Here is a 24,864-nt window from a genome sequence, read left to right on the forward strand (position 1 = left end):
CTTCGAGTTTTATCCTCCGGGATTGACTCAGCCTTTCAGGAGGACAAGATTTCACGAGAAAACGTTTGCTGTATAGTAGGGAGCACGCACAGCGGGAATGGGTTCACTGCCTAGAGGACTGGGAGTGTACCAACACTAAGCTCCAGGCTTTCAAGAGTCCTTTCACTATTTTTGCGACGGAGGAGGAGGCTTCTCTTCCGTTCGCTACCAAAATAGTGGAAGCGACTCTTCAGGCAGTCCTCAAGGATGAGCCCATGCCACAGCTGAGGGAAGCTGATTCTACTTCTCCGCTCTTTCCAGCCTTTGGAGAATTGTGGGAGAACTTGCCTGCCACGTTCACGATTGGTAAGCTTAAGCCAGACTGCGCAATGGACCAGTTTGGCGAGAAGCTTCCAAGGCTGCCTGATACTTTGATTCAGGCAGAGTTCGATGCTCGAACTAGGTTTGGGAGGTCCCTCAACTCCTTGATTATCACGGAAATGGCGGCCCTGTCTTATGGCACAGAACCGCTATTCAAGATTCTGGCCAAGTCTCAGCTCCAAACAGTTCAGACGGATGCTTTCGACTTCTTCCAAGCTAGGAGGAACTGCCGAAAGCACGTTCTGCAGGAGTGCACTATTAGGCACGAACCTAATAGACTCCTGGCTTCCAGCATGTGGGGGGCGGACCTCTTCCCAGAGTCCGCTGTGAACGAGGTGCACCACGAGGCTGCTAGGCTCAACCAGAGCCTTAGGGCTAGGTGGGGCATCTCTTCTAAGAGGAAGCAAGAATCCGCCCCTGCTGCTGGTAAGAAACTCAAGAAGTCTGGTAGAAGGTTCCAGCCTTACCAGAAACAACAGCAGCAACAGCAGTTTGTTCAGGCCGTCCCAGTTACCCAACAGGGACAACCATCGACTTCGAAACAGGCCCAACCCATCCTCCTGTTGTCCCCTCAGTCCCAACCCTCAACCTCCTACGCAGTCTCGCCGGCCTTCAACTCTATGTATGAAGGTCAGGCTTACCCAGCCTTTAATAGGTTTTCGAGAGGTAGCAGGGCGAGAGGCCACTTTCGCCAGCGTGGCACAGGGAGAGCGGCAAGGGGAAGGCAATTCAGAGGAGGGCGCGGAGGTCAACCCGCCCAACAACAGTGAGGCTCCCCAGGTAGGAGGGAGGCTGTTCCTCTTCCGTCACAGGTGGGGGTTCAGCAAATGGGCACAGAGCATCGTGTCCAAGGGATTAGGTTGGAGTTGGATCAAAGATCCCCCTCCAATCAAATCATTTTATCAGGAACCATCAAAGGAATTGACAGATTACGCGGAGGAGCTCCTTCAGAAAGGAGCTATTGCGAGAGTCAAGCATCTAAAATTTCAAGGTCGCTTATTCAGCGTGCCAAAGAAAGGCTCAACAAAAAGAAGGGTAATCTTAGACTTGTCAAAGCTAAACTCTTTCATTCGTTGCGACAAGTTCAAAATGCTTACCATCTCGCAGGTAAGGACCTTACTTCCCCGTGGGGCCGTCACATGCTCCATCGATCTTACAGACGCATACTATCATATCCCTATAGCCCAGGCACTTCCGCCCATTCCTAGGCTTCAAACTAGGAAATCAGACGTTCTCATTCAAAGTGATGCCCTTCGGTCTGAATGTAGCCCCCAGGGTATTCACGAAAATAGCAGAAGTGGTAGTTCAACAGTTGAGAACTCAAGGGATAATGGTAGCAGCATACCTCGACGATTGGTTGATCCGGGCACCAACGGTCGAGGAATGTCTCAAAGCCACAAAAAAGGTAGTTCAATTTCTGGAACATCTGGGGTTCCAGATAAACAAGACGAAATCCAGACTTACTCCAGAGTCTCGTTTTCAGTGGCTAGGAATCCAATGGGATTTGTCTTCCCACAATCTGTCAATTCCGGTGGTCAAAAGGAAAGAAATAGCCAAGTCTGTGAAACAATTTCTCAAATGCAAACAAACATCAAGGAGAAACCAGGAAAGAATCCTAGGTTCTCTTCAGTTTGCCTCAGTGACAGACATCCTCCTGAAAGCAAGGCTGAAAGATATAAATTGAGTTTGGCGATCGGGAGCAAACGCCAAATCTCGAGACAAGTTGTCAGTAATTCCACAGATCCTTCGCAATCAGCTCCGTCCATGGACAAAAGTGAAGAACCTGGCCAAACTAGTACCCCTTCAATATCCCCTTCCAGTGTTAACCATTCACACGGATGTCTCCCTGTCCGGGTGGGGGGGATATTCTCAATTCAAGCAAGTTCAGGGGACTTGGTCAGTTCAGTTCCGCCAGCTTCACATAAACGTCCTGGATGCAATGGCAGTATTTCTTACCCTGAAGAGACTTCTTCCCCCGAAAAAGTCTCATCTAAGACTAGTTTTGGACAGTGTAGTGGTAGTTCATTGCATCAACATAGGAGGGTCCAAATCCAAACACGTGAATCATGTCATGATAGCCATCTTTGCCCTAGCAGACAAACACAAATGGCATCTGTCCGCCACTCACCTGGCGGGGGTAAGAAATGTGATAGCAGACGCTTTGTCCCGGTCAGTCCCTCTGGAATCAGAATGGTCCCTGGACGACAGGTCATTCTAGTGGATATGCCGGAGAGTCCCAGGTCTCCAAGTGGATCTCTTCGCCTCACAAGCAAACCACAAGCTCCCTTGCTATGTGGCCCCCAACCTGGACCCTCTGGCTTATGCCACGGACGCCCTGTCGTTAGATTGGAATCAGTGGAGGAAAATTTATGTTTTTCCTCCAGTGAATCTTCTTTTGAAAGTCTTGAGCAAGCTGAGGACTTTCAAGGGACTAGTAGCTCTGATTGCTCCAGACTGGCCCAAGAGCAACTGGTATCCTCTGCTTCTGGAATTGGGTCTCCGGCCTCAACGGATTCCCAATCCCAAGCTATCACAATCAGTACAAATGAGGACTGTGTTCGCTTCCTCAGGAATTCTTCAGACCCTAACTTTATGGACTTCATGAAGTTTGCGGCTAACAAAGATGCTAACATTGATCCACAAAACATCCTCTTCCTAGAATCAGATAAAAGAGAGTCAACTATTAGACAATATGACTCAGCTGTTAAAAAATTAGCATCCTTCCTGAAAGAATCAAACACTACAACCATGACAGTTAACTTAGCTATATCCTTTTTCAGATCCTTGTTTGAAAAGGTTTAGCAGCTAGCACTATTACTACTCATAAATCGGGCCTTTGAGGAAGATCTTTCAGTTGGGTTTCCAAGATAGACGCTAAACAGAATCTTACTTTACGTCTATTCCTAAAGCCTGTGCTAGACTTAGACCTTCTCAAAGGCCTACTGCAGTTTCATGGTTCTTAAATGATGTCCTCAAACTAGCCTCAGATACTGACAACTCGTCTTGTACATTCATAATGCTTCTTAGAAAGACGTTATTCTTATTAAGCCTAGCTTCAGGAGCTAGAATTTCAGAACTGTCGGCTCTATCCAGAGATGCGGGTCATGTGGAATTCCTCCCCTCAGGAGAAGTTCTACTTGCGCCGGATCGTAGTTTTTTGGCTAAAAATGAGGATCCTCTTGCAAGGTGGGCTCCTTGGAAAGTCATCCCACTTCCGCAAGATCCTTCTCTCTGCCCAGTATCAACTTTAAGAGCCTTTCTATCTCATACATCCTCAAGATCCTCAGGTTCTCTCTTTATGAGAGAAAAAGGTGGTGGTACTTTATCAGTAAAAGGAATTAGACAACAGATCCTTTACTTCATTAAACAAGCCAATCCTGATTCATTTCCAAGCACATGACATCAGAGGAGTAGCCACCTCAATTAATTACTTCCAACATATGAACTTTGAGGATCTTAAAAAGTATACTGGATGGAAATCTCCGACAGTCTTTAAACGTCATTACCTAAAGTCCTTGGAATCTTTAAAATTTTCTGCAGTAGCAGCGGGAAACATTGTTTCTCCTGATACTGCATAGTAGTCGTAGTATAGATCCAGGTCTCCTTTCTACCTACCTCGTCCAACATGCCTCACCCTATTGCCATGCTACTCGGATACTCTATCTAGGCCTTAGCCGCTGGAATCATATTGGTGGATTGTCCCTTATTTTTTTGCTAGGGACATCCACACTATGTACTTATAATGTACTTCAGTGTTCCTACCCTTATTTTTATGCTAGGGTAGAACACAATGTGTTTGTATATTATGTAAATATTTTACTTAAGTGAATCAATTCTGTTACTTTGCCATTACTTTACTGGATATTACTATGTTTAATATAAGTTAATTTTTAAGTACTTTATATTGTTTGCTTTCTTTATCATGTCTTTGTTTAGGATAAGTTAGCTTTAAGTACTTTGTTTGTATACTGTAATGTCCCTGATTCACTTATATTATATATCTCTTTTTTACAACTGATTTTCATTTGTCCTTATTCCCATCTTGTCTGTTTCTCTGGTACTCTTTCATAGGCCGACACGAGCTGAGCCCAGAAAAGGGATTTTGACGTAGGAAAAATCTATTTCTGGGTGATTGGCTCGTGTCGCCCTATGAAAGAATCCTTAATATCATTCTTTCTAGGTAAAATTAATCTAAAATTACCAGAGAAAAACAAAATTAAGAAAATGTCAGTAAAACTGACTCGCTCACTCTATAAAAGAAGTGTCGGTATGAGAATAGGGGCGAGTGGGATCACTACCACGAGTCATTCACCATTTAGACCTTCCAATCTAAAATCCCCACCAGAGAGAGCTGATACGAAAGGGTGATGCGGCCGCTACTACTACTACTACTGACGCCACGGACAGCAGCGCCCCTAGCGGTCATCCTTAATCTATGAACATCTTGTCCTGCAGGGTGGGTAAAAGAAGACAGGGTGGGTTTCATAGGGCGACACGAGCCAATCACCCAGAAATAGATTTTTCCTACGTCAAAATCCCTTTATATTCTAATCAATAAGAAACTCATGTATTCCATGCCAGGGAATGGCTGTAAGAACTAACATCATCAATACAGAGTAAATATTGTACTACACTGACCATAGTATACTGGAGTTATTTGATTTTCTCTGTGTTGTACAAGAAGGATTACAAAATATACTGAAAAATGAACATACTGGATAATCATTCAAAACAAATACCATTATAAATATAACATTATACATAAAAGTAACACCTGTTTTACAGATACAAACCAGTCTTACACAACCTCATGCTTCAATTCAAAGAAGTTGGCTGTATAAATGTTTAATACCGAAAATAATGTTGAAATATTCCCCTTAAGTGCTGTAAGAACCCTAATATTTATTAAGGTACCTTAATATTTAGTAAAAACATTTACTGTCAATGCATTTGCACCCAATATGGGGAGAGGGTGGTACTGAGCATAAAGCAAGAGTTTGTAATTATGAGACAAAACATTCATTTCAAAAATACGATTACGTACTCAAACAAAAATCAGAGCTGTATACGAAAAAAACCCAAATGTATCTATTTAATTGGGAGGGGGCTACATAGCAACATTTCAATTGGAATAATGACAATGGTTCAGAAATTCATAAAGCTCAGTGTATCTTACTGTCGAGTTACCTGAGGATGTAGGACTTTAATTTAAAGTCAAAGTCCAGATAACAGCCATGGAAGTGAGCAGAATACAATCTATATTGGGAGAGAACTACAATCTGTAGTGATCTGTAAAAATAAAAGAAAATGAAGTGGCATGAGTAGAAAAATGGTTTAAGGCTCATAAAATTTGATATATGCAAGGAAGGTGTTCTTGTTGTAGAAGGAACTTTGTGAGGAGTGGTACCTTCAACCCACTGTATACACAGCTTGGTAAACAGGTGAGAGGGGTCTACAAACAACACTAGTGGAGAGAATGTACCTTTGTAAAGCTCTAGTGGGGCACAGAAGTGAGCCAGTGTCAGTTCTAGCCATTGGGAAAAGATAAAACTGACTGCCAATTTCTGCTGTGTGAGATATGAATTGATAATCTAACCTGTTTGTTGGTGCATTTAGACAAAGGTAGCTGCTTAGGAGAAATTTGTTATGGAATCTAATTTTCTGTCAAAGATATGAAAAGGGGACCTCAGCAATGGGGAATCATGAGATCTAGTTCTTGAGAAGGAACTTTATGGACAAAAACTGACCTGTGGCCCTTGAATGATTGACACAGGAATTCTAGTGTTGCAAAACTTATGCCAGTTACAACTGGAAGGTGGAGGGCTTGCTGGGTTTGGGAGGCCTCTTGCCCCCCAGTCAAAACAGTTTTTGCTCAAGAGACTGACAAAAAGCCTTCAAGTGCAAAGGATGAGCTATAGCTGGTGTTTGCTGGGAAGGTCTGTGAGATCATGAAAGTCCACATACCACTCCTGTTGGTGTCACTTTGGAATGATGAGTTACTTGACAAATTTTCAAATGTCATTATTGTGACTAGTAACAGAAATCTGATGACAGTCATTCATGTTCCAATATTCATGAAGAGGAATCAGTCACCAAAGAGATCTAGGAATGGGGGGCCAAAGGAGCCTCTTAGAATAGTCTGCAGTCCTGTAACAGCAGACAGGTTCACTTAAGATCTAACAATATCTCTTCAGTGATTGCTGAAGTGGATCTGGAGACTCAGTATGCAACATTAATCTAAAGAAACTAGTTCCTCAAGTTAGGATAGGAAGGGTGATCCACTAAAGATACAATGCTGATAATTTTCAAACAAAGTAGTATCTGCTTGGAAGGAGTGTAAAAAAGTGGCTGTCCACAGCCACGAAGAGCCGACTGTCACTACGGTAATCCCTCAATTATCCAGATTAATAGAGCTAAGGGCCCATCAGATAATGTCGAAATCTCGATAATGGAAGTAAAAAAATATAGGGGGGTGAGAGGCCAACTCCCTACCCTTCCTCACCTAATATTGTCAATATCACATAGTGGTAAACATTTACACTGGGACCCCCCCGTATTAGTTGGGGAATCATACTAGCCCCCATGAATAGTTAAAACACCCTCTAAAAACGCTTATACTAACTGCCTATCTTGAAAGTTTAAATACCAAATCTACACCTTAAATAACATCCTACTTCATATATATCTTGAATTACTACCCTATTACTGTATCAATCTTTGAGATTATATAATTAATATAATTTCAAAGTCATCTTAAACATTAACATTACACCACTAAAATTTATATGTACAGCCAATAACAGAGAGGAGTTACAAGGATTAGGATATCTCAAAGACTTGTTAGTCCATCCAAGGAGACATTGTGTGCTCACTTATCCCTAAGAGCACGTTTTACTATTCATACAGTGTCCTAATGATTTTGTCTAGCTTTCTGTTAAACTTCAACATTGTTGCTGTTTACAACTTCGGGTGGCTGTTTATTCCATGTGTCACATATCTTGTATGTAAAGAAGTTCCCACAATGGGATGTGTTGTATCTCTTCAGTTCTAGTTTCCACCCACTATTTCTTATCTGGTTTTTGTTTAACGTAAATAGGTTACTGTCTACTTTTGTATGCCTTTCAGTATTTTGAATGTTTCTATTAGTTGTCATCGCAATTGTCACATTTCTAAGCCATACATGTTCAGGTTCTCTAGTTGTCCTTGGTAAGCTATTTATGCCTGCACCATTTCCACGTTTCTGTATTTGAACTGCCTCTTTTCAGCTTTTAGCCACTGTTTTATAGATTTTAAGTCCTTGGTAATAATGACTCCAAGGTCCTCTTATTGATACGTACAGTGAACTCCCCGTATTCGCGTTCTCCAGATTCGCGGACTCACACATTCGCGGATTTCTCCCTGCATTATTTGCGGAAAATTCGCGCATTCGCGGTATTTTTCTATGGTAAATATCCACAAATTCCTGGTTTTTTTGATGAATTTCATCATAAAATGTTATTGTTATAATACAATTAAGTTTGTTCATACTTACCTGGCAGATATATATATAGCTGTATTTCTGACGTCCGACAGAATTTCAAAACTCGCAGCACACGTAGTGGGCGGCCAGGTGGTAGTACCCATTCCCCGCCGCTGGGAGGCGGATATCAGGAACCATTCCCATTTTCTATTCATATTTTATCCATGCCACTGTCTCCTGAGGGGAGGAGGGTGGGCACTCTAATTATATATATCTGCCAGGTAAGTATGAACAAACTTAATTGTATTATAACAATAACATTTTGTTCATGAAACTTACCTGTCAGATATATATATAGCTGAATCCCACCTTCGGATGGTGGGAAGAGACAGAATAGGATTTTTTAGGAAACTTAAATTAAGTAGATGATGTACTTCTTGGTTCCTTACCTGTTAGCAAAGTAGACTCTGTGATTACTGTCACTTAAGCCTGCTTCTGCTTTTATCAGAGTTGCCAGCCAGGTGTAGACCTGTAGTGCTGGTGCGCTCTGGATGCTCTGTCAACGGGGACGTGACCTCAACGTGACAAGACCATCGAGCCAAACATATGGGGGCTACGCAGCAACTGACCACCACCTGACCAACTAACCAAAAACCCCTGACAGATAATCTAAAGAATGGGAGATTTCCACAGAAGATCTCACCATCAACCAAAAACACAACAATAAAACTAACCTAATCTAAGCTAAGGGATAGGGAGAGAGCTACCTTCAGCCCCCAAAACTGTGTCCGCAGAAATGTATGGCCCCAAAGAACTACAGTTCTCGTAAATCGTTCCCACATCCCGGAGGTAATGTGAGGCGAATACGGAATTGCTCCTCCAAAAGGTGCTATCAAGGATATCCTTGATAGACATATTCCTTTGGAAGGCAAGAGAGGTAGCTACGACTCTGACTTCGTGAGCTTTCACTTTTAAGAGGCTCAAATCAGTCTTCTGGCAAGATGAATGAGCCTCTTTAATGACGTCCCTCAAAAAGAAAGCCACAGCATTCTTCGACAAAGGCAAATCTGGTCTTTTCACCGAGCACCAGAGATTACCTGAGGGACCTCTTACCTCTTTAGTTCTGTGAACATAGAACTTGAGAGCCCTGACAGGGCACAGGGCTCTCTCTGGTTCTTGACCCACGAGACCCGACATACCTTTGATCTCAAAGCTCTTGGGCCAAGGATTAGACGGGTTCTCATTTTTAGCCAAGAAAGTTGGGCTCAATGAGCAGACAGCGTTGTCCCCCTTGAAGCCCACTTAGCTACTGAACGCTTGGATTTCACTAACTCTCTTCGCCGTCGCCAGAGAAGTTAGGAAAAGCGCTTTCTTCGTCAAGTTCCGTAGAGACGCTTCGTGGAGAGGCTCAAAGGGACTTGACATTAGATGTTTAAGCACCACATCGAGGTTCCATGAGGGTGGTCTCGCTTGTGGAATCTTGGTGGTTTCAAACGATCTTAAGAGGTCGTGGAGATCCTTGTTGTCAGAGAGGCCCAGTCCTCTGTGTCGAAAAATGGCCGACAACATACTCCTATAACCCTTAATTGTCGGAACTTCCAATTTCTGCACATTTCTTAGGAAAAGCAAGAAATCTGCTATCTGGTTCACAGAGGTCGTGGAAGAGGAAATTCCTTCCTTTCTGCACCATGCCCTGAAGGAGGCCCACTTTGATTGGTAAACAGCTCTTGAAGAGGCTCTTCTAGCATTAGCGATTGCTCTCGCAGCTGCTTTCGAAAAACCTCTCGCTCTGGCCAACTTTTCGATAGTCTGAACGCAGTCAGAGCCAGAGCGGAGAGGTTTTGGTGATACCTTTCGAAGTGAGGCTGTTTGAGTAGATCTCTCCTCCAGGGCAACGTTCTTGGGAAGTCCACAAGGAATGTCATGACCTCTGTGAACCATTCTCTTGCTGGCCACATCGGGGCGATCAGTGTCAACCTTGTCCCTTCTGAAGCTGCGAACTTCCTCATGACTTCCCCCATGATCTTGAATGGGGGAAAGGCATAAAGATCTAGGCCTGTCCAGCTCCAGAGTAACGCATCCACCGCAATTGCTCCTGGATCCAGGACCGGGGAGCAATACAGAGGAAGCCTCTTCGTCCTCGACGTAGCGAACAGGTCGACTAGAGGACGTCCCCACAGCTTCCATAGTTACTGACAGACTTCCTGGTGCAAGGTCCACTCTGTTGGCAGGATTTGATTTTGACGACTGAGAAGGTCCGCCCTGACGTTCTGTACCCCTGCCACGAATCTCGTCAGGATCTTGATCTGCCTTACGTCTGCCCATAGCAGAACTTCCCTTGCCAGGAGAAAAAGGGATCGGGAGTGAGTTCCTCCCTGATTCTTCAGATATGCAAGGGCTGTGGTGCTGTCCGAGTTGACTTGAATGACCTTGCCTGTCACTTTGTCTTCGAAGAACTGCAGCGACAGGAAGATCGCTGCCAGTTCCTTCACATTGATGTGCCAGGCTACCTGTTCCCCTCTCCAGGAGCCTGACACTTCCTCCCTCCTAGTGTTGCTCCCCAACCGGAAATGGAAGCGTCTGAGAACAACACTAGGTCGGGGCTCAGAAGATTTAGGGATAAGCCCTCTTGCAACTTCTGAGGGTCGAGCCACCATCTTAAGTGGTCTTTCACTGGATTTGAGATCCTTAGGATCGCATTCAGGTCCTCCTTGGCTTTCCATTCTTCTGCTAGGAAAAATTGAAGAGGCCTGAGGTGCAGTCTTCCCAAGGAGACAAACTTTTCCAGCGAGGAAATGGTGCCCAGCAGACTCATCCATTCCCTCGCCGAGCAAGTCTCTCTCCCTAGGAAGGCTGAGACTTTCTCTAAGCCTAGCTGCTGACGTTCCTGGGATGGAAACGCCCGAAAAGCCACTGAATCCATCTGAATCCCCAGATACACGATGGACTGTGTCGGGGTCAGATGTGACTTTTCGGAGTTGACTAAAAGTCCCAGGGACTTTGCTAAGGCTAACGTTGATTGAAGGTCCTCCAGACATTTTCTTTTCGACGACGCTCTGATCAGCCAATCGTCGAGGTATAGGGATATTCTGATCCCTGAAGAATGTAACCACCTCGCTACATTCTTCATTATTACTGTAAAAACCATCGGGGCCGAGCTGAGACCGAAACAAAGAGCTCTGAATTGCCAAACTCTGTTGCCTAAGACGAATCTCAGGTACTTCCTTGAAAGAGGGTGGACGAGGACGTGAAAGTACGCGTCCTGCAGGTCTAGAGACACCATCCAGTCGCCAGGTCTCAAGGCTCCTAGCACTGACTGAGGCGTCTCCATCTTGAACTTGCTTTTCTCCACGAAAAGATTGAGCCTGCTTACATCCAGGACTGGGCGCCAACCCGACGACTGCTTCGGTACCATGAAAATCCTGTTGTAGAAGCCTGGTGACCCCAGGTCCACGACTTGCTCCACCACTCTTTTTTCGACCATCTGGTCTAAAAGATCGAAAAGGATGCTTTTCTTCTCTCCCTGATAAGACGGGGAGAGGTCTCTGGGAGTTGATGTTAGAGGAGGAGGATGTAAAAAGGGGATCTTGTACCCTTGCTCTACGATCTTGAGAGTCCAAGGGTCCGCCCCTCTCTGCCTTCATGCATCCGCAAAAAACTTCAGTCTGGCCCCGACTGGCGTCTGAAGGACAAGATCTTCATTTGGCTGTTTTCGGTTTAAATGAAGCTCTTCCTCTTGAAAAACCTCTCCCTCGAGGAGCTGCTCTCGAGGGGGGTGCTCCGCGAAAGGGTTTAACTTTCTTCGGTGGTCTCACAAACGAAGATGTAGAAGGAACTGCTGGGCGCCTCGAAGACTGTGCTAAGAGGTCCTGGGTCGCCTTCTCCTGCAAACTAGTCGCAAGATCCTTTACCATAGCCTGGGGGAAGAGATGGTCCGAAAGAGGCGAAAAGAGCAATTCCGCTTTCTGAGCGGGAGTAACCGACCTTGCGGTAAAATTACAAAGAAGAGCTCTTTTCTTAAGGAAAGCTGTTCCAAAATGAGAAACCAGCTCTTCCGAACCATCCCTGACGGCCTTGTCCATACATGACAACACGCTGGACAGCTCCCCCAGACTGAGAGAATCAGGGCTTCTAGACTGAAGGTCCAGAACTCCCAAGCACCAGTCTAAGAAATTGAAGACTCCCAACGTGCGCAGCAGTCATTTCAAATGGTGATCCGTCTCCGCAGGAGTCCAGGACACCTTTGCAGCTGATAAGAGGGACCTCCTCTGGGCGTCTACTAGGCTGGAGAAGTCCCCAAGAGCAGACGAAGGAACCTTCACCCCCATGTCCTCCTTGGTTTCATACCAAATGCCTCCTTTCCCGGCGAGTCTAGAGGGAGGAAGGGCGAAAGTCGTCTTGCCCTGATCCTTCCTTCGAGACATAAAGTCTTGGAGCTTCTTGAAAGCCCTCTTGGTCGAAAGCGAAGTCTTCATCTCGACAAACTCCGGAGTCTTGAATGACTTAGAAGACGAAAGTTGTGAGGAAGGAGACCTAGGGGCTGCCGGCTGAAACTTATCCCCGAAGAACGAACGTAACAGCCGCACAAGAACCTTATAGTCGGAGACAGACGAAGCCACAGGAGGTTCCTCTTCGACTGAGCTCGCTGGACTACTATGCTCCCCTTCTTCTCTAAGAGGAACTGGAGATCGTCCATCCGGAGAGGGCGTACGTCCAGAAGGCCTAGGTTTAAACAAAGACTTCCGCTGATCCTTCCTTTGCTCCTTTGCTTAGAAGTTAACGCTTCAGGCACGGACTCGTCCTTACGACGATCCTTAAAACTTGTCGAAGGACGAACGTCTTGGGAGCGTTGAGCGTCCTGTGAAACGACGGGGACTGTCTTACTATTAGACACGTCCCTACGAGAGGCAGCACGAGCTTCCTGACGAGAGGCGTCAAAAGCGTCCTGCTTCTCTCGAAACACGTCCTGCTTAGCAAAGAAAGCGTCTTGCTGAGCGTCCTCGAAAGTGTCCTGCTTTTCAAAAGCGTCCTGCCTTGTCCGAAAAGCGTCCTCCTTCGAACGGAGAGCGTCCTGCCGAGCGTCCTCAAAAGCGTCCTGCTTCGCGTAGAAAGCGTCCTGCCGAAAGCGCAAAGCGTCTTGCTGAGCGAAAGCTCTATCAGGAGAACGAGATCGGTGACGATCCAAAGGTGGAGAGAGAGACGAACGAGACGAGAGAGAAGGAGACTGCTTCGTCCTTTTGACTGGCAGCCTGACGTCCTTTCTCCGCTTAGGCTCGACTGCTGCTGGGCGAGTCCTCTGAGCCATGAGAGACGAAATCTGGTCCTGAAGGGACAAAAGGATTTTCTTCGTAGGTGACGAAGTAAAAGGAGCAGGATTGACCCTGCGAGAAGGCGAGGGGCGAGGGGACGCATCCTTCTTTCTCACAGGTACAGCTACCTGCTTCTCAGGGGTACACGGCTGTGCGCGCAACCCAGCGTCCTCGTCGGTTGAGACTCTACCTCTCTTCTGAAGAGGAAAAGCGTCATACGCGTCCTCTGAAGAACGCGGTGATACAGGACGTGAAGCGTCCTCAAAACGAAAAGTCCTTTTCAGCGGACGAGAGTCTCTCCGAGCGCTCCACCCCTTGCGCGGGGAGGACGCTTCGGAGGACGAAAAGCAATCCTTCAGGATGCGCGCCTGTGCGCGCTCCTTGACAGCCTGGGACTTTGCAACAAGGCCTGCCGAAGGGACGCCAGATCGGTGGGGAGCCCCCGTAACCCTCTTGCGGCTTTCGACATACCCTCTCCCTGAGTCCTGGGAGTCCGATTGAGGTCTCAGCCTAGAGGCATTATGGGGCCGATCTGACGCCCCCTCCACAACACTAGGGGCACGATCACAAACTTTCACAGGGCCAGTTTCTAAGGCCAACACTTTAGATTCAAGAGTGCGAATAGACTCGAGAATCAGAGAAAGGGCATTACCTTCTCCAAACACAGCAATAGGGCCCGAAGGCAACAACACAGGTTTAGGAGGAACAAAATCTACCGGTGTTAGAGGAGGAGAAATGTTACATTCCTTACCTTTTGTAGAACTGCTCTTGGAGGAAGACCTCCTGACTCTATCACGCTCCAATTTACGCCGATAGGTCTCATACATCTTCCATCCATCATCGGTCAAATCCTTGCATTCAATGCACCGATCATCAACCAAACAAACATGCCCCCTGCATTCCATACAAACTGTGTGAGGATCAACTGAAGGTTTAAGAAGCCTCACCTTACATTCACTCCTCACACACACTCTGAAACTCCCTGTACTTGATCCTGACATCATGTACACAGAAAAGCCAATCCAAATTCAAAAAACAGTCCACTATTACGCGTGCCAATCCAACAATCCAGAGTCGATAACCAAAAGTCAATCCAGATACTTAGAAGCGAGATAATCCAAAAATCCTAGACGGAGGTACTGCAAACAGTTGTTTACAGTACCGGTGACAGAAAAAAAATATGAATAGAAAATGGGAATGGTTCCTGATATCCGCCTCCCAGCGGCGGGAATGGGTACTACCACCTGGCCGCCCACTACGTGTGCCGCGAGTTTTGAAATTCTGTCGGACGTCAGAAATACAGCTATATATATATCTGACAGGTAAGTTTCATGAACAAAATGCACTTTTTGTGATAAAACTACTAAAAAAACCATGTATGAAAATTTTTAGTGGGTTTTTCTTGAGTTTTAACTAACAAAATAGGCTGTTTTTAGCATTTTTATAGGGGTTCCAAACATTCGCGGGTTCTAACTATTCATGGGGGGGTCTGGTACGCATCCCCCGCGAATACGGGGGGACCACTGTACAGTATTAATCAATATTAATATTTGAAAATTAGTAAATAATTTTTGTAAAAAAATTTATTTAGTCATGAAAATAACATCCAAATACACTACATATTTGTCGGAAAAGCCTGCAAATAGTGGGCGAATTTCCCACAAATAATGGGTAGATATGGTCCACAGAAAATTCCTTAAATAGATGCCGTTACCTGCTTTACTGTGCTGTAACCTGGACTTAAGGCACTGTAAGAGCGCTGTAAGTGCTATTTATTCCTATTAAGCGTCGTAAGCCGAAAATTGCCGTAATCCGGAAAATCTATAAAAATCCTATGAAAACCTTACTTCAAATGCTTTAGGGGAATTAAAAACTATGTAAACTGCATATTTCTTTTAAAAAAAGAACCTTCAAATACACATTGATTATCTACATTTTTGGAGTCATATTTCTTCTGGGCAGATCAGCGCTGTAACCCCGGAACATGTGTCGTAAACCTGGAAATAATTTCTGAGAAATATAATTGAAGTGTTGTAACCTCTGAAAGTTGTATGCCGGGGACTGCCTGTATAATTATGATGATTTGGCTTCAAGGCAATTTTTGGCTTACAGTGCCCTGCCAGGAACAGAATCCCTGTCATAACCTGGGGACTGCTGTATCAGGTAATATCAGTAGTCAAACCTTGGTTTTCATACGCCTCTCTTTTTGTACGTTTCCGTTTTCATTCTTTTTTCTACAAAATTTTGTCTCAGTTATCGTACATTTCGGTTTGCGTAGACTTTTTTTTCTCCGAAATTTTTTCTCGGTTATCGTATTCTCTGAAACACTCCATCTGGGCCACAGTGCATGACTGGGCCCCATATTGAGCACCCAAACAAAGCATCCCATCTTCTTTCGTGACCCATTCTGCTTTTGTGTTCATTGTTTTTGTGCTTTTTTATTCGAGTGCAACTGCTAAATAAGCCATCATGGGGCCAATGAAAGTTCATAGTGCTAGCCCTTCTGTAAAAAAGGCGAGACAATAGAATTTATGAAAGAACTTGCAACAAAGTGTTTGAGGAAGTTGCATGCTGATCTCAGTGAGAAAATGCCTACACTAAGCACTGCTGTTTGAGAATTTAGTCCAGCAGAGGCTGGTTTGAAAAATTCAGAAAATGAATGGGCATACATAATTTGCCTACTTCAAAGATTAGGGACATGTTTGCAAAGTGGAATGATGTAAGAAATTTTGTGGAGAATTATTATCCCAACAAAGAAGTTGTAATCCATGTCTCCAACATGTTTAATAACAATGCAGTGTTTACATAATTTTAGCCAAACTTTAAAGAAATGCCAGAAACAAATGTCTGGAGTTTTGTTGTGCGACAGGGGTCCAGTAACTCTCAAGCTGGTCCTAGTGCCAGTATAAAACGAAGAGGGGAAGTAACCTCAGATAGTGGCAGTAAAAAACGAAGAGAAGTAACCCCAGATAGGTCCTTTATACCTGAAGTCCCTCTGGAGGGAGATTCCCTTCCAAACAATAACCTCTCCTCCTACCTCTCTCCCTTCCTCTTTGTCTTCCATATGCTAACAAGTCTTTTCCATAAAGGTAAGAATGATGTTAAATGTTCATTTATTCATTTCATTAGTCATTTATATTTATTTCTCATTGTTTTCTGTATGTAAAAATGTTTATTCTCAATAAGATGTATTTTTTAAAAATATATTTGGGGGTCTGGAATGCATCTATTTGGTTTTCGTGGGAGGTTCTGAAATGGATTATGTATGAAAACTGAGGTTCCACTGTATGCATGGAAGATATGGTTAGATTGTATTCATACCAAGAGCCCAGTCAAAAATTCTAAGGAAACAATTTTAAAATTTCTTATTCCTTTAGGTAACAAAGACTTTGCAGTTACAACAATCAAGGCATTCAAGGGGACTATTGATTTATGAATATGGGATTGACTCTAGTTTAGAAGTTGTCAGTTCCCTTCTTCAGTCCTTTGCACTACAATGACTGGCTCTTGAAAGGTACCAGTTACTTGGTCCCTGAACAAGGTGCTTAGGCTTTGATCAACCCCTCAATTCAGTGGACCCGATACAACCACAACTCACAAGCTACAATAAGCGATATTCTTGATTGCATTAGCATCAGGAGCTCATATTAGCACCCTCTTAGACAAGGACAATACATCACGCAACCGGCTGATGATCAATTATTATTGTCTTATGACCTGTCATTCCTGGCCAAGAATGAGATTCCTATCAGAAGGAAATCTATTCTAAGTAAACTAGATTTAACAGACAAAACATTATGCTCAGTTCAAGCACTTAAGGTTTACCTAGAGGTCACAACAAACATCGCAGAGGGCCCATTTTTTCCTATATGTATTCTAGCAAAACTATTGCCAAGAGCTTGAACAAATTCAACTACACTGTATTGGTAGGTGGCATGGATAGTCCTGACCCATATGCGCTACAGCAGCAAACCCTGGGTCTTCCTAACAGGCAGGTATGCTAACTGTCACTGGGAAAAGTTTATCAATACTGCAACCATACCCAGCATGTTTAGGTAAGTCACCACAGAACTTCACCCTAAAAAACTCAAGTTCGCAGTTAGTTTCATGTTCTTCGCTACCAAACCTAAAGGTATTTAGCATAAAGAATGGAGCCTTGAACCTTGTGGCTTGACCCTGGGCCAAAAATGTTTTTGGGTTGTTAGGATTATAATCCAAGAACTTTTTGTCACCTGTCAATTTCTGTGTAAAGCTCCTTGAGGATGAGACAGTGACTATGCCTCTAAAAAATAGGTTTTACCGAAGGAAAAACCTATTTTAGGTAGTCGCTCTTAAGTCCTAAAACCCTTCCAATTTCCTGATGAAAAGACATGGGGTTTGGGTAAGGGTTCATCCTGCATTGACCAACATAAAGTAATGGCTTCTTGTTCCGTTTTTTATGGTACATACCATATATACTCGCATATCATGCGACTTTTGAAGCCCTAATTTTGGAGCTAATTTTAAGGGGGTTGCATCTTACATGAGATATAAAATTCCAGTTTGTAATAAACACATTAGTATACATATTAGTATTGTAATATAAAAATAAAAACATAATGGATATGCATCTTTTCCATGGCTCTTTTAAAAAGCTATGCTTTACTTCACTGCATCCAATAATATTATATGTATTTTCATATCACTGTTTGTATTATAAAATACAAACACAGAAATCAATTATTTGGTTTGGAATCAGTTGAGGGCGATTGCGGGGCAAGTTTGTTTTGCTGTACGTATTGTACTCAAATCAGAGTGACTTTCGTGCTTCTAGTTAATGCAAATGAATCTCAAGATACTCTAATTATATGGGACAAGGTTATTTTACATTATACAGTTTTCAAGCCAAAATATCACTTAAAAAGTATTTTTTGCGAACGAAACTGAGTTATTTTTTTTGTTAGTAGATGGTGCCGAGGGCATGTTTATTGCATAAACAAAAATCAACAGCTTCCGTTCAATATTTTCACTTTATCTCATCAGAATACTACAAGCTTTACACATTTATCTTTTATTGGAGTGAAAACAGTAAAATGTGTTCTTTCATGCCCAATAGTTTTGATTAAAACGCGTCTCTCAAATTTTGTTTACTGTCGAGTTTGATGATACTATACCAAAGTTTGCAGGAGTTTCATCCACGTTGCCGATGCATGATAATAGTTGCTAACGGGTCAACATTCTTTCCTCAACTTCAGGTAAAACTTACAGATTAAGTTTAGCAGTATATGCCCTTGCCGATCTTTTATCCACAGCAATTAAGGATATAGTAATGTAAAATATATCAGTCCTATTCTCCTCAATGTCATTTGTAACATAACTACGGCAATTTTTTACTATCGTACAATGTTTGAAATGCAAGCAAAAAGGCTCTTGTTATTGGATTGGTTGTTCATAGCAAATAAGCTGTTTCTGGCTGTATGCATTTTCAAAACAAATACACCATTACGTACTAACTATACTTTTGGCATTTTCTTTTACTTTTTTAAACTTGACTAGAAGATGGGATAGATTAAGAGATGGAGGAAAAGGGGTTAGCCTAACTAAAAAAGGCATAGATAAAGAGGAGGAAAATGGGTTGGCCTATTGTTATTTAGTCTCGTAAATTTAAGTCGCATATGTGAGATACATGACAAACTCATTTTTTAAGGGTGAAAATTTGGGGGTCACATGATATGCGAGATCGCTTGTTACGTGAGTATATACGGTAAGCACATAGCTACTTCTTGCAGGTTTTGACATAGGTAACTTGGTTTCAACATTCACTGAGGATAAGAGAAAATGCCCTTTTATCCTGAGTCCATTTATACTCTATCATGTTATAATGTTTATCATTGCAACACAATACTACCTCGCCACATGACCAGCTAAAAGAGAATTCTTTGACATAAAGTTTCATCACTTATGGAGCTCTAGATAGACGATGGAAGGGTAATCCTTGAGGACTCAACAGCAACTACCAAAAATAGTTTTTCCTACATCAAAAGCTGTTTTATGGAGTTTATCTTGTTGCAAATTTGGGGAAATAAGGCTTTAGTAGTATTAAGTTTTCAGTTTAAAAGTGAGATGGTTGTTGTTTATAGTAGGCATATTTAGTGTTTACAGCTTATAAGTGTGATGGTTGTTGTTTATACTAAGTATATTTAGTGTTTACAGCTATAGTGTTTACAGCTATGTGGTATTGACAATGTTAAATGAGGAAGGGTACGGAGTTGCCCTTGCACACCCATATATTTTTTTACCAGCCATTATCCATAATTTGTCATTATCCAACATGACCCTGGGTTTATTAACCTGGATAATTGAAGTATTATTGTAACTTGATTCACTGAGGTATTACTGTATATCTTGATTCATTAAGTTTTTATAACTCTCAGAGGATGGCTGCCAGAGTATGGGTTCAAATGTCACAGAGGAAATAAAAATACTACGTATAACAGACAGTCTCTATATGACCATAGGATACCCAAACCCAATACATATATGTACCAGCTACATACAATGAAAAGATTATATGACACACTGTATAGAGAAGACCTTGCAAATTAAATGTCAAACGAAAAGCTACTATAATCAATAACCATAACATAATATTGCTAACATAAATAATTGTACTTTTGTACATACTTGTTAGCCTTCCACCACCAATGATGCTTTGTTTGAGTAAAACGAGCTTCTCGATAGTGCTTGTAAAGATCGGGAGTCCCCACACATTTGAGTTTTGCTGCCCTGATAACAGAATTAAAAATTAATTACCGGTACTTACATATACACAAAAGTATTCATAGTAAAACATTTGGAATACTTTTAAAGTTTTCTCTATAAGGTTAACATTTTTTATTAGAGGCATCATTTTTCAAGAATATATGTACTACTGTGAACAAGATACTAACTGACAAATAGCACACAATGCAATCTTACAAATGTTAAACATGGATATATTTTCATAATGCAAAACAATTTTTCATACAAATCCATTCATTACATGTGCCCTATTTGCACTCAAACAGAATACCCAGGGTCACCCCCATCCTTTGAGGCAACTGTAAAAGATCAGATGTCTGGGGCAGGAGACAAGGAAACTACTCATAGGTTCCACTCATCTAGCCACCAAGACAGCTTCATTAGGGCCCTTAAAGAGAGTAAGAAAAGAGGGCCATCTGGCTGATCTACAGAGGACCACTGTTGGTGCAGTTCAAGTTAAAGCAGTGAGAAACCATTTCTCCATAGAGTTCAAGTATCCTAACAACGCAGTGAGGAGCCAGTTCTCCGAAGAGTTCAGGCGTCCTTGGAACATTTGCCCCAACTTTGCAGGTGGTGATGAAGTTTCAAGGTGTTCTCTACAAAAGCACAGAGCTTGCATGTTCTTTTAAACATGGGTATCAAGACCATCATATAAATACTATTTCCATTCCCAGATAAACTGCCTCCATTGTCTGAGACAGGTCTGATGAGGTAACAGGTTTCTCAGATGCTCCAAGTACCTCAACAGCCTGATCCCTCTCCTGTAAGTCAAAACAGCAAATGAGGCTATAATACAAGTTAAATCCTGTATGGTTGTGGTCAGACTAAAACAAAGGACCTTGCACAGAAAGACTGTTGCACAAAAAACTTGAGGAATATCCTTTCAGACCTAAGAAAGAAGACCCTAAAGTATACATCTTTCAAGTTAACAGACAACATAAAGTCACCCACCTCAATAAAGCAACTGGCTCCATCTGGCTACAAATAGCAATGCTTAAGTTTGACATCAATGACAAGTTTCTCTCCAAAAAGAGGATTGATAACCTTGTTTTAAAGTTTGAACCACCCCTTGATCCACTCATATTACTGACCAGTGATTCCAGAATATCTTGGACAAGCCCCCACTGAAAGTGGATCTGAGTGTAAATGGCTCAGCGTTTCATTTCCTTCTGCCAAAAAATTACAAATTTTCTAAGACAATTTGTATTTTTCATAGCTACAAACCTGAGGTCTTAACAATAGGATAATTTCTGGCACCTAGCTGAATCCGGTTAAATCGCAGATGAAAGCAAGGAATCTTGCGAGATCTGGCAACGCATGCATATAACGGGTGAAGAGTGGTCAAGGCCACGCATCTATGCCACAGCGTCAGTCTTTCCCAACTCAGGATGTCTTAACATACAGCGGGGCGGCTAGAGGTGGGCAGTATAATGTAAAGACCTCAGGTTTGTAGCTATGAAAAATACAAATTGTCTAGAAAATTTGTCATTTGTTCATACACAAACAAACCTTCGGTCTCAACAATAGGGTAAACTCATACTTGGAGGGAGGTACAAGACATCCTAAACTGGCTGGGGGCCTACCCACCAGTCCAGCTTCAGAAGAAATGACTTGCGGAGAGGGACTGAAGCCTGTGAGAAGCTAGATAAATTGATATCTAACCACCCAGACACTGAGTGATGTACAATGATATATGGGAGATTCATTGTATAAGGAACCAAAGAGAAACTTTGACTGTCCAATAGCAAACTAACACCTATCCCAACTCCCCCTTGCCAAGGAGTGGAGCATATGCTACTGAATAAAGGATTGGATATTTGTATACCAAGTGACCACACTATCAGTTTAACTACCTTACTCACCTGTATCAGACCAGGCCAGCAAATGATGTGTCTATTCCTTAACCTGCCCGAAGGAAGAAGGAAAGGTACAAGAGAAAGAAAGAGACCAGCCAACACACTCATTCTCTCATCCACACAATCATCTTAGGTAATATATGAAAGTGCCCTGTTAAGGGCAACTACGAGTTACACAACCTGTTGGGCAGCCACCATAGGACCCAGGGAAAACCTGTCCGTAGATCTGTGGGCAACATCCTAAGATAGAAAGAGGTGAACGTTGACTAGCGTAACCAAGTACCAGCACTCAGCACTCTTTGTACAGCCAAGTTCTTTTTGAAAGCCAGAGAAGGACCAATACCCCTAATGTCATGCGCTCTAGCCTGCGCAAACGTGGTGGCGGAATCATCAAGAGTCAAGTATGCCTGTCTGATGGCTTCTTGTATCCAAAGAGATAGTATTCTTCGACACCTCTTTCTTTGTGCGTCCTGTGCTAACAAAAAGTCTCCGGCAGCCTGGTCTAAGGTGTCGTGTCTTTTAAGATAGCAACACAGGGCCTGGACAGGACACAACAAAAGCTCTTGAGCATCACCACCCACAGTCATTCAGTGATGGAATGGAAAATGAAGTGAACCTATCATTGTGCACAGAGGGATTTTGGGTCTTGGCCATGAATTCCGGGACAAATTTGAAGGTCACATCATAGCTCAGGCCGTGGAGCTCTCCTACCCTCTTCGAAGATGCCAAGGCCAGGAGGAAAACTGTCTTGAGCGTCAAGTTCCTGTCAGATGAGCAACGTAAAGGCTCATATGGACCCTTAGTAAAACTTCTCAGAACCAAGGAAACATCCCACGTCGGAGGCTTGAGCTCCCTAGGAGAACTCGACTGCTCAAACCCCTTAACTAGCAAGGAAAGTTCCCAGGATGAGATGTCGATACCTCTAAGGCGTAACACTAAACTCAAGGCCGCCCTGTAGCCTCTAATGGCAGAAATGGACAAACGTTTCTCACCTCTGAGGAAGGTTAAAAAGTCCGCTATTCGCTGAATAGAGGTTGCGAGTGGAGAAAAACCCCGTTTACGACACCAATCACAGTAGATCGCCCATTTGCATTGGTAAACCGCAGAGGTAAACCTTCTGAGACTGCTGGACATATGCCCTGCTGTTCTCTGAGAAAAGCCTCTTGCTTGTAGGAGACACCTGATAGCCTCCAGCACAGCAGATCTGGAAACCATTCCGCCTGAGGCCACAGAGGGGCTACCAAAGTCATCCTGAGACCCTGCAAACTCATCAGCCTGTTCAGAACTTGATGTATCAAACAAAACGGAGGGAAGGCATACACCTCCAGGTTGTCCCAAGGATGTTGGAACACGTCCTCCACTAACGCTAAAGGATCTGGAACCACTGAACAGAATATCTCCAGTTTCCTGTTGAACAGAGTCGCAAAAAGGTCCAGCATGGGTCTCCCCCAAATCTGGAAGAGCTTGTCTGCTACTACTTGATGAAGAGACCACTCTGTGCCTAGGATCTGATCCTGACGACTGAGTTTGTCTGCGACCACATTCCATTTGCCTGAGATATACCTGGCTGAGAGCTCTACCGAATTGCTGACTGCCCACTGGTGAACCTCGATGGTCAAGGCATGAAGTTGACGTGAAACCAGGCCTCCCTGCTTGTTCACACAGGCAACCACCGTGGTGTTGTCCATCATGAGAACGACATGAGATTGACTCTCCCTTCTCCCAAAACTCCTTCAGGCCCAGGAAGGCTGCCTTCAACTCCAAGACGTTGATATGTTGCTGTCTGTCCTCCAAACTCCAATTCACATGAGGCAATGAGGCCGTCTAAATGAGACCCCAACCTGCGAGGGAAGCATCTGAAAACAGAAGGAAGTCTGGTGGGAGAGAATGCAGAGGGACACCCTTCATAAGATTTCGGTCATCCAACCACCAATGAAGGTCTTCTCTCACTTCCAGAGACAGTGGACCCTTTAACAGGGGTGAGTCCCCTGCTGGCGACCATAATTCCCCCAGTCTCCATTGTAGAGACCAAAGATGAAGATGCCCATGAGGGACCAGCTTCTCCAGGGAAGACAAAACTCCCAGAAGAACCTGCCACTGATGAGCTGACTGATGTGGTTCCGAGAGGAAGTCACGGGCCTTCACTCGCAACTTCTCCAACCTCTGATCCGACGGGAAAACTCTTGCAACCACCGTATCGATGACCATGCCCAGGTAGAGAATCCTTTGACTGGGTACGAGGTTTGACTTTTCATGAAGGAATGCGTTCGGCTAGAACTATAGAGTGCCAGAAAAATACGCTCTAGCATTTGCCTTTTAACCGAAATGGGAGGGAAGAAAACCTTCCTATTCGGTGAATGCAAATGGTGTGGTGTTGTTATTGTAAACACACTAGTACCTCAAAATTGAAACAAGTAACTCTTGGGAGGCTTGCAAGGCAGTCCCAAGTTGTAGTTAAATTAAGAGAAGATACTATTCATCTCGGTCACATACCCGTAGAGTTCACTACAGAAGCATGTCGCGAGAGAAATATATGTAGTATATTTGTAGGTTCCTGTACCTCCTTCCTTCTCTAATGAAGAGAGCGAAGGTGAAGTTTTCCCAAAAGAAGAGTTCTACGGTGTTAACAGGATACCGAAGACGAGTAGTTCAAGACGAACGGGATGTTCCCAAAACAGTAGCACTGGAGAGTGTGATGGTAACTGCTTTATAGCAAAGGAAGATAAAGGAAAGGAAAATGCATTTACGAGAAGTTCGGCAGTAAGGAGGCACTAGCGCATTGTGTTGGAGGTGCTTGTTCTCATGAGGGTTCTAGAATCGGCAGGAGTGTTGTGGAACTCGTCAGGCGCCGATATAACGTGAGAAACGCTGCGATTTCTGATGCAATACCTTGTCTAGATTCTTCGGAGAAGTTCCGGTGATCTCGGGAGTCTGTGACGCTCGCCGTAGGCACCGCCCCCAGGATGCCGTATAAATGCGACGGACGAAGTAGAAGAGGGGGAGTTCATCGGTTAGTCACAGAGAGATATCCTCAGTAAGAGCCACAGATCAGATTATCAGTGAGAGATCAGCACCAGCAGAGATCATCCGAGAGAGATAA

General features: G+C 43.6%; 1 protein-coding gene across 1 annotated transcript in view; it reads right to left on the reverse strand.

Annotated features, from left to right (window-relative positions):
- The window catches only part of LOC135218983 (alpha-1,6-mannosyl-glycoprotein 2-beta-N-acetylglucosaminyltransferase-like), a 213,038-nt gene that overhangs the window by 78,878 nt on the left and 109,296 nt on the right, over positions 1-24,864 (reverse strand). Inside the window, exon 5 of the mRNA XM_064255421.1 lies at positions 19,792-19,893. Coding sequence (XP_064111491.1) covers positions 19,792-19,893 — 102 coding nt within the window. The remainder of the gene's footprint in view (positions 1-19,791; positions 19,894-24,864) is intronic.

The sequence above is a fragment of the Macrobrachium nipponense genome, chromosome 1 (assembly GCF_015104395.2).
Source record: "Macrobrachium nipponense isolate FS-2020 chromosome 1, ASM1510439v2, whole genome shotgun sequence".
In the NCBI taxonomy this organism is placed as follows: Eukaryota; Metazoa; Arthropoda; class Malacostraca; order Decapoda; family Palaemonidae; genus Macrobrachium; species Macrobrachium nipponense.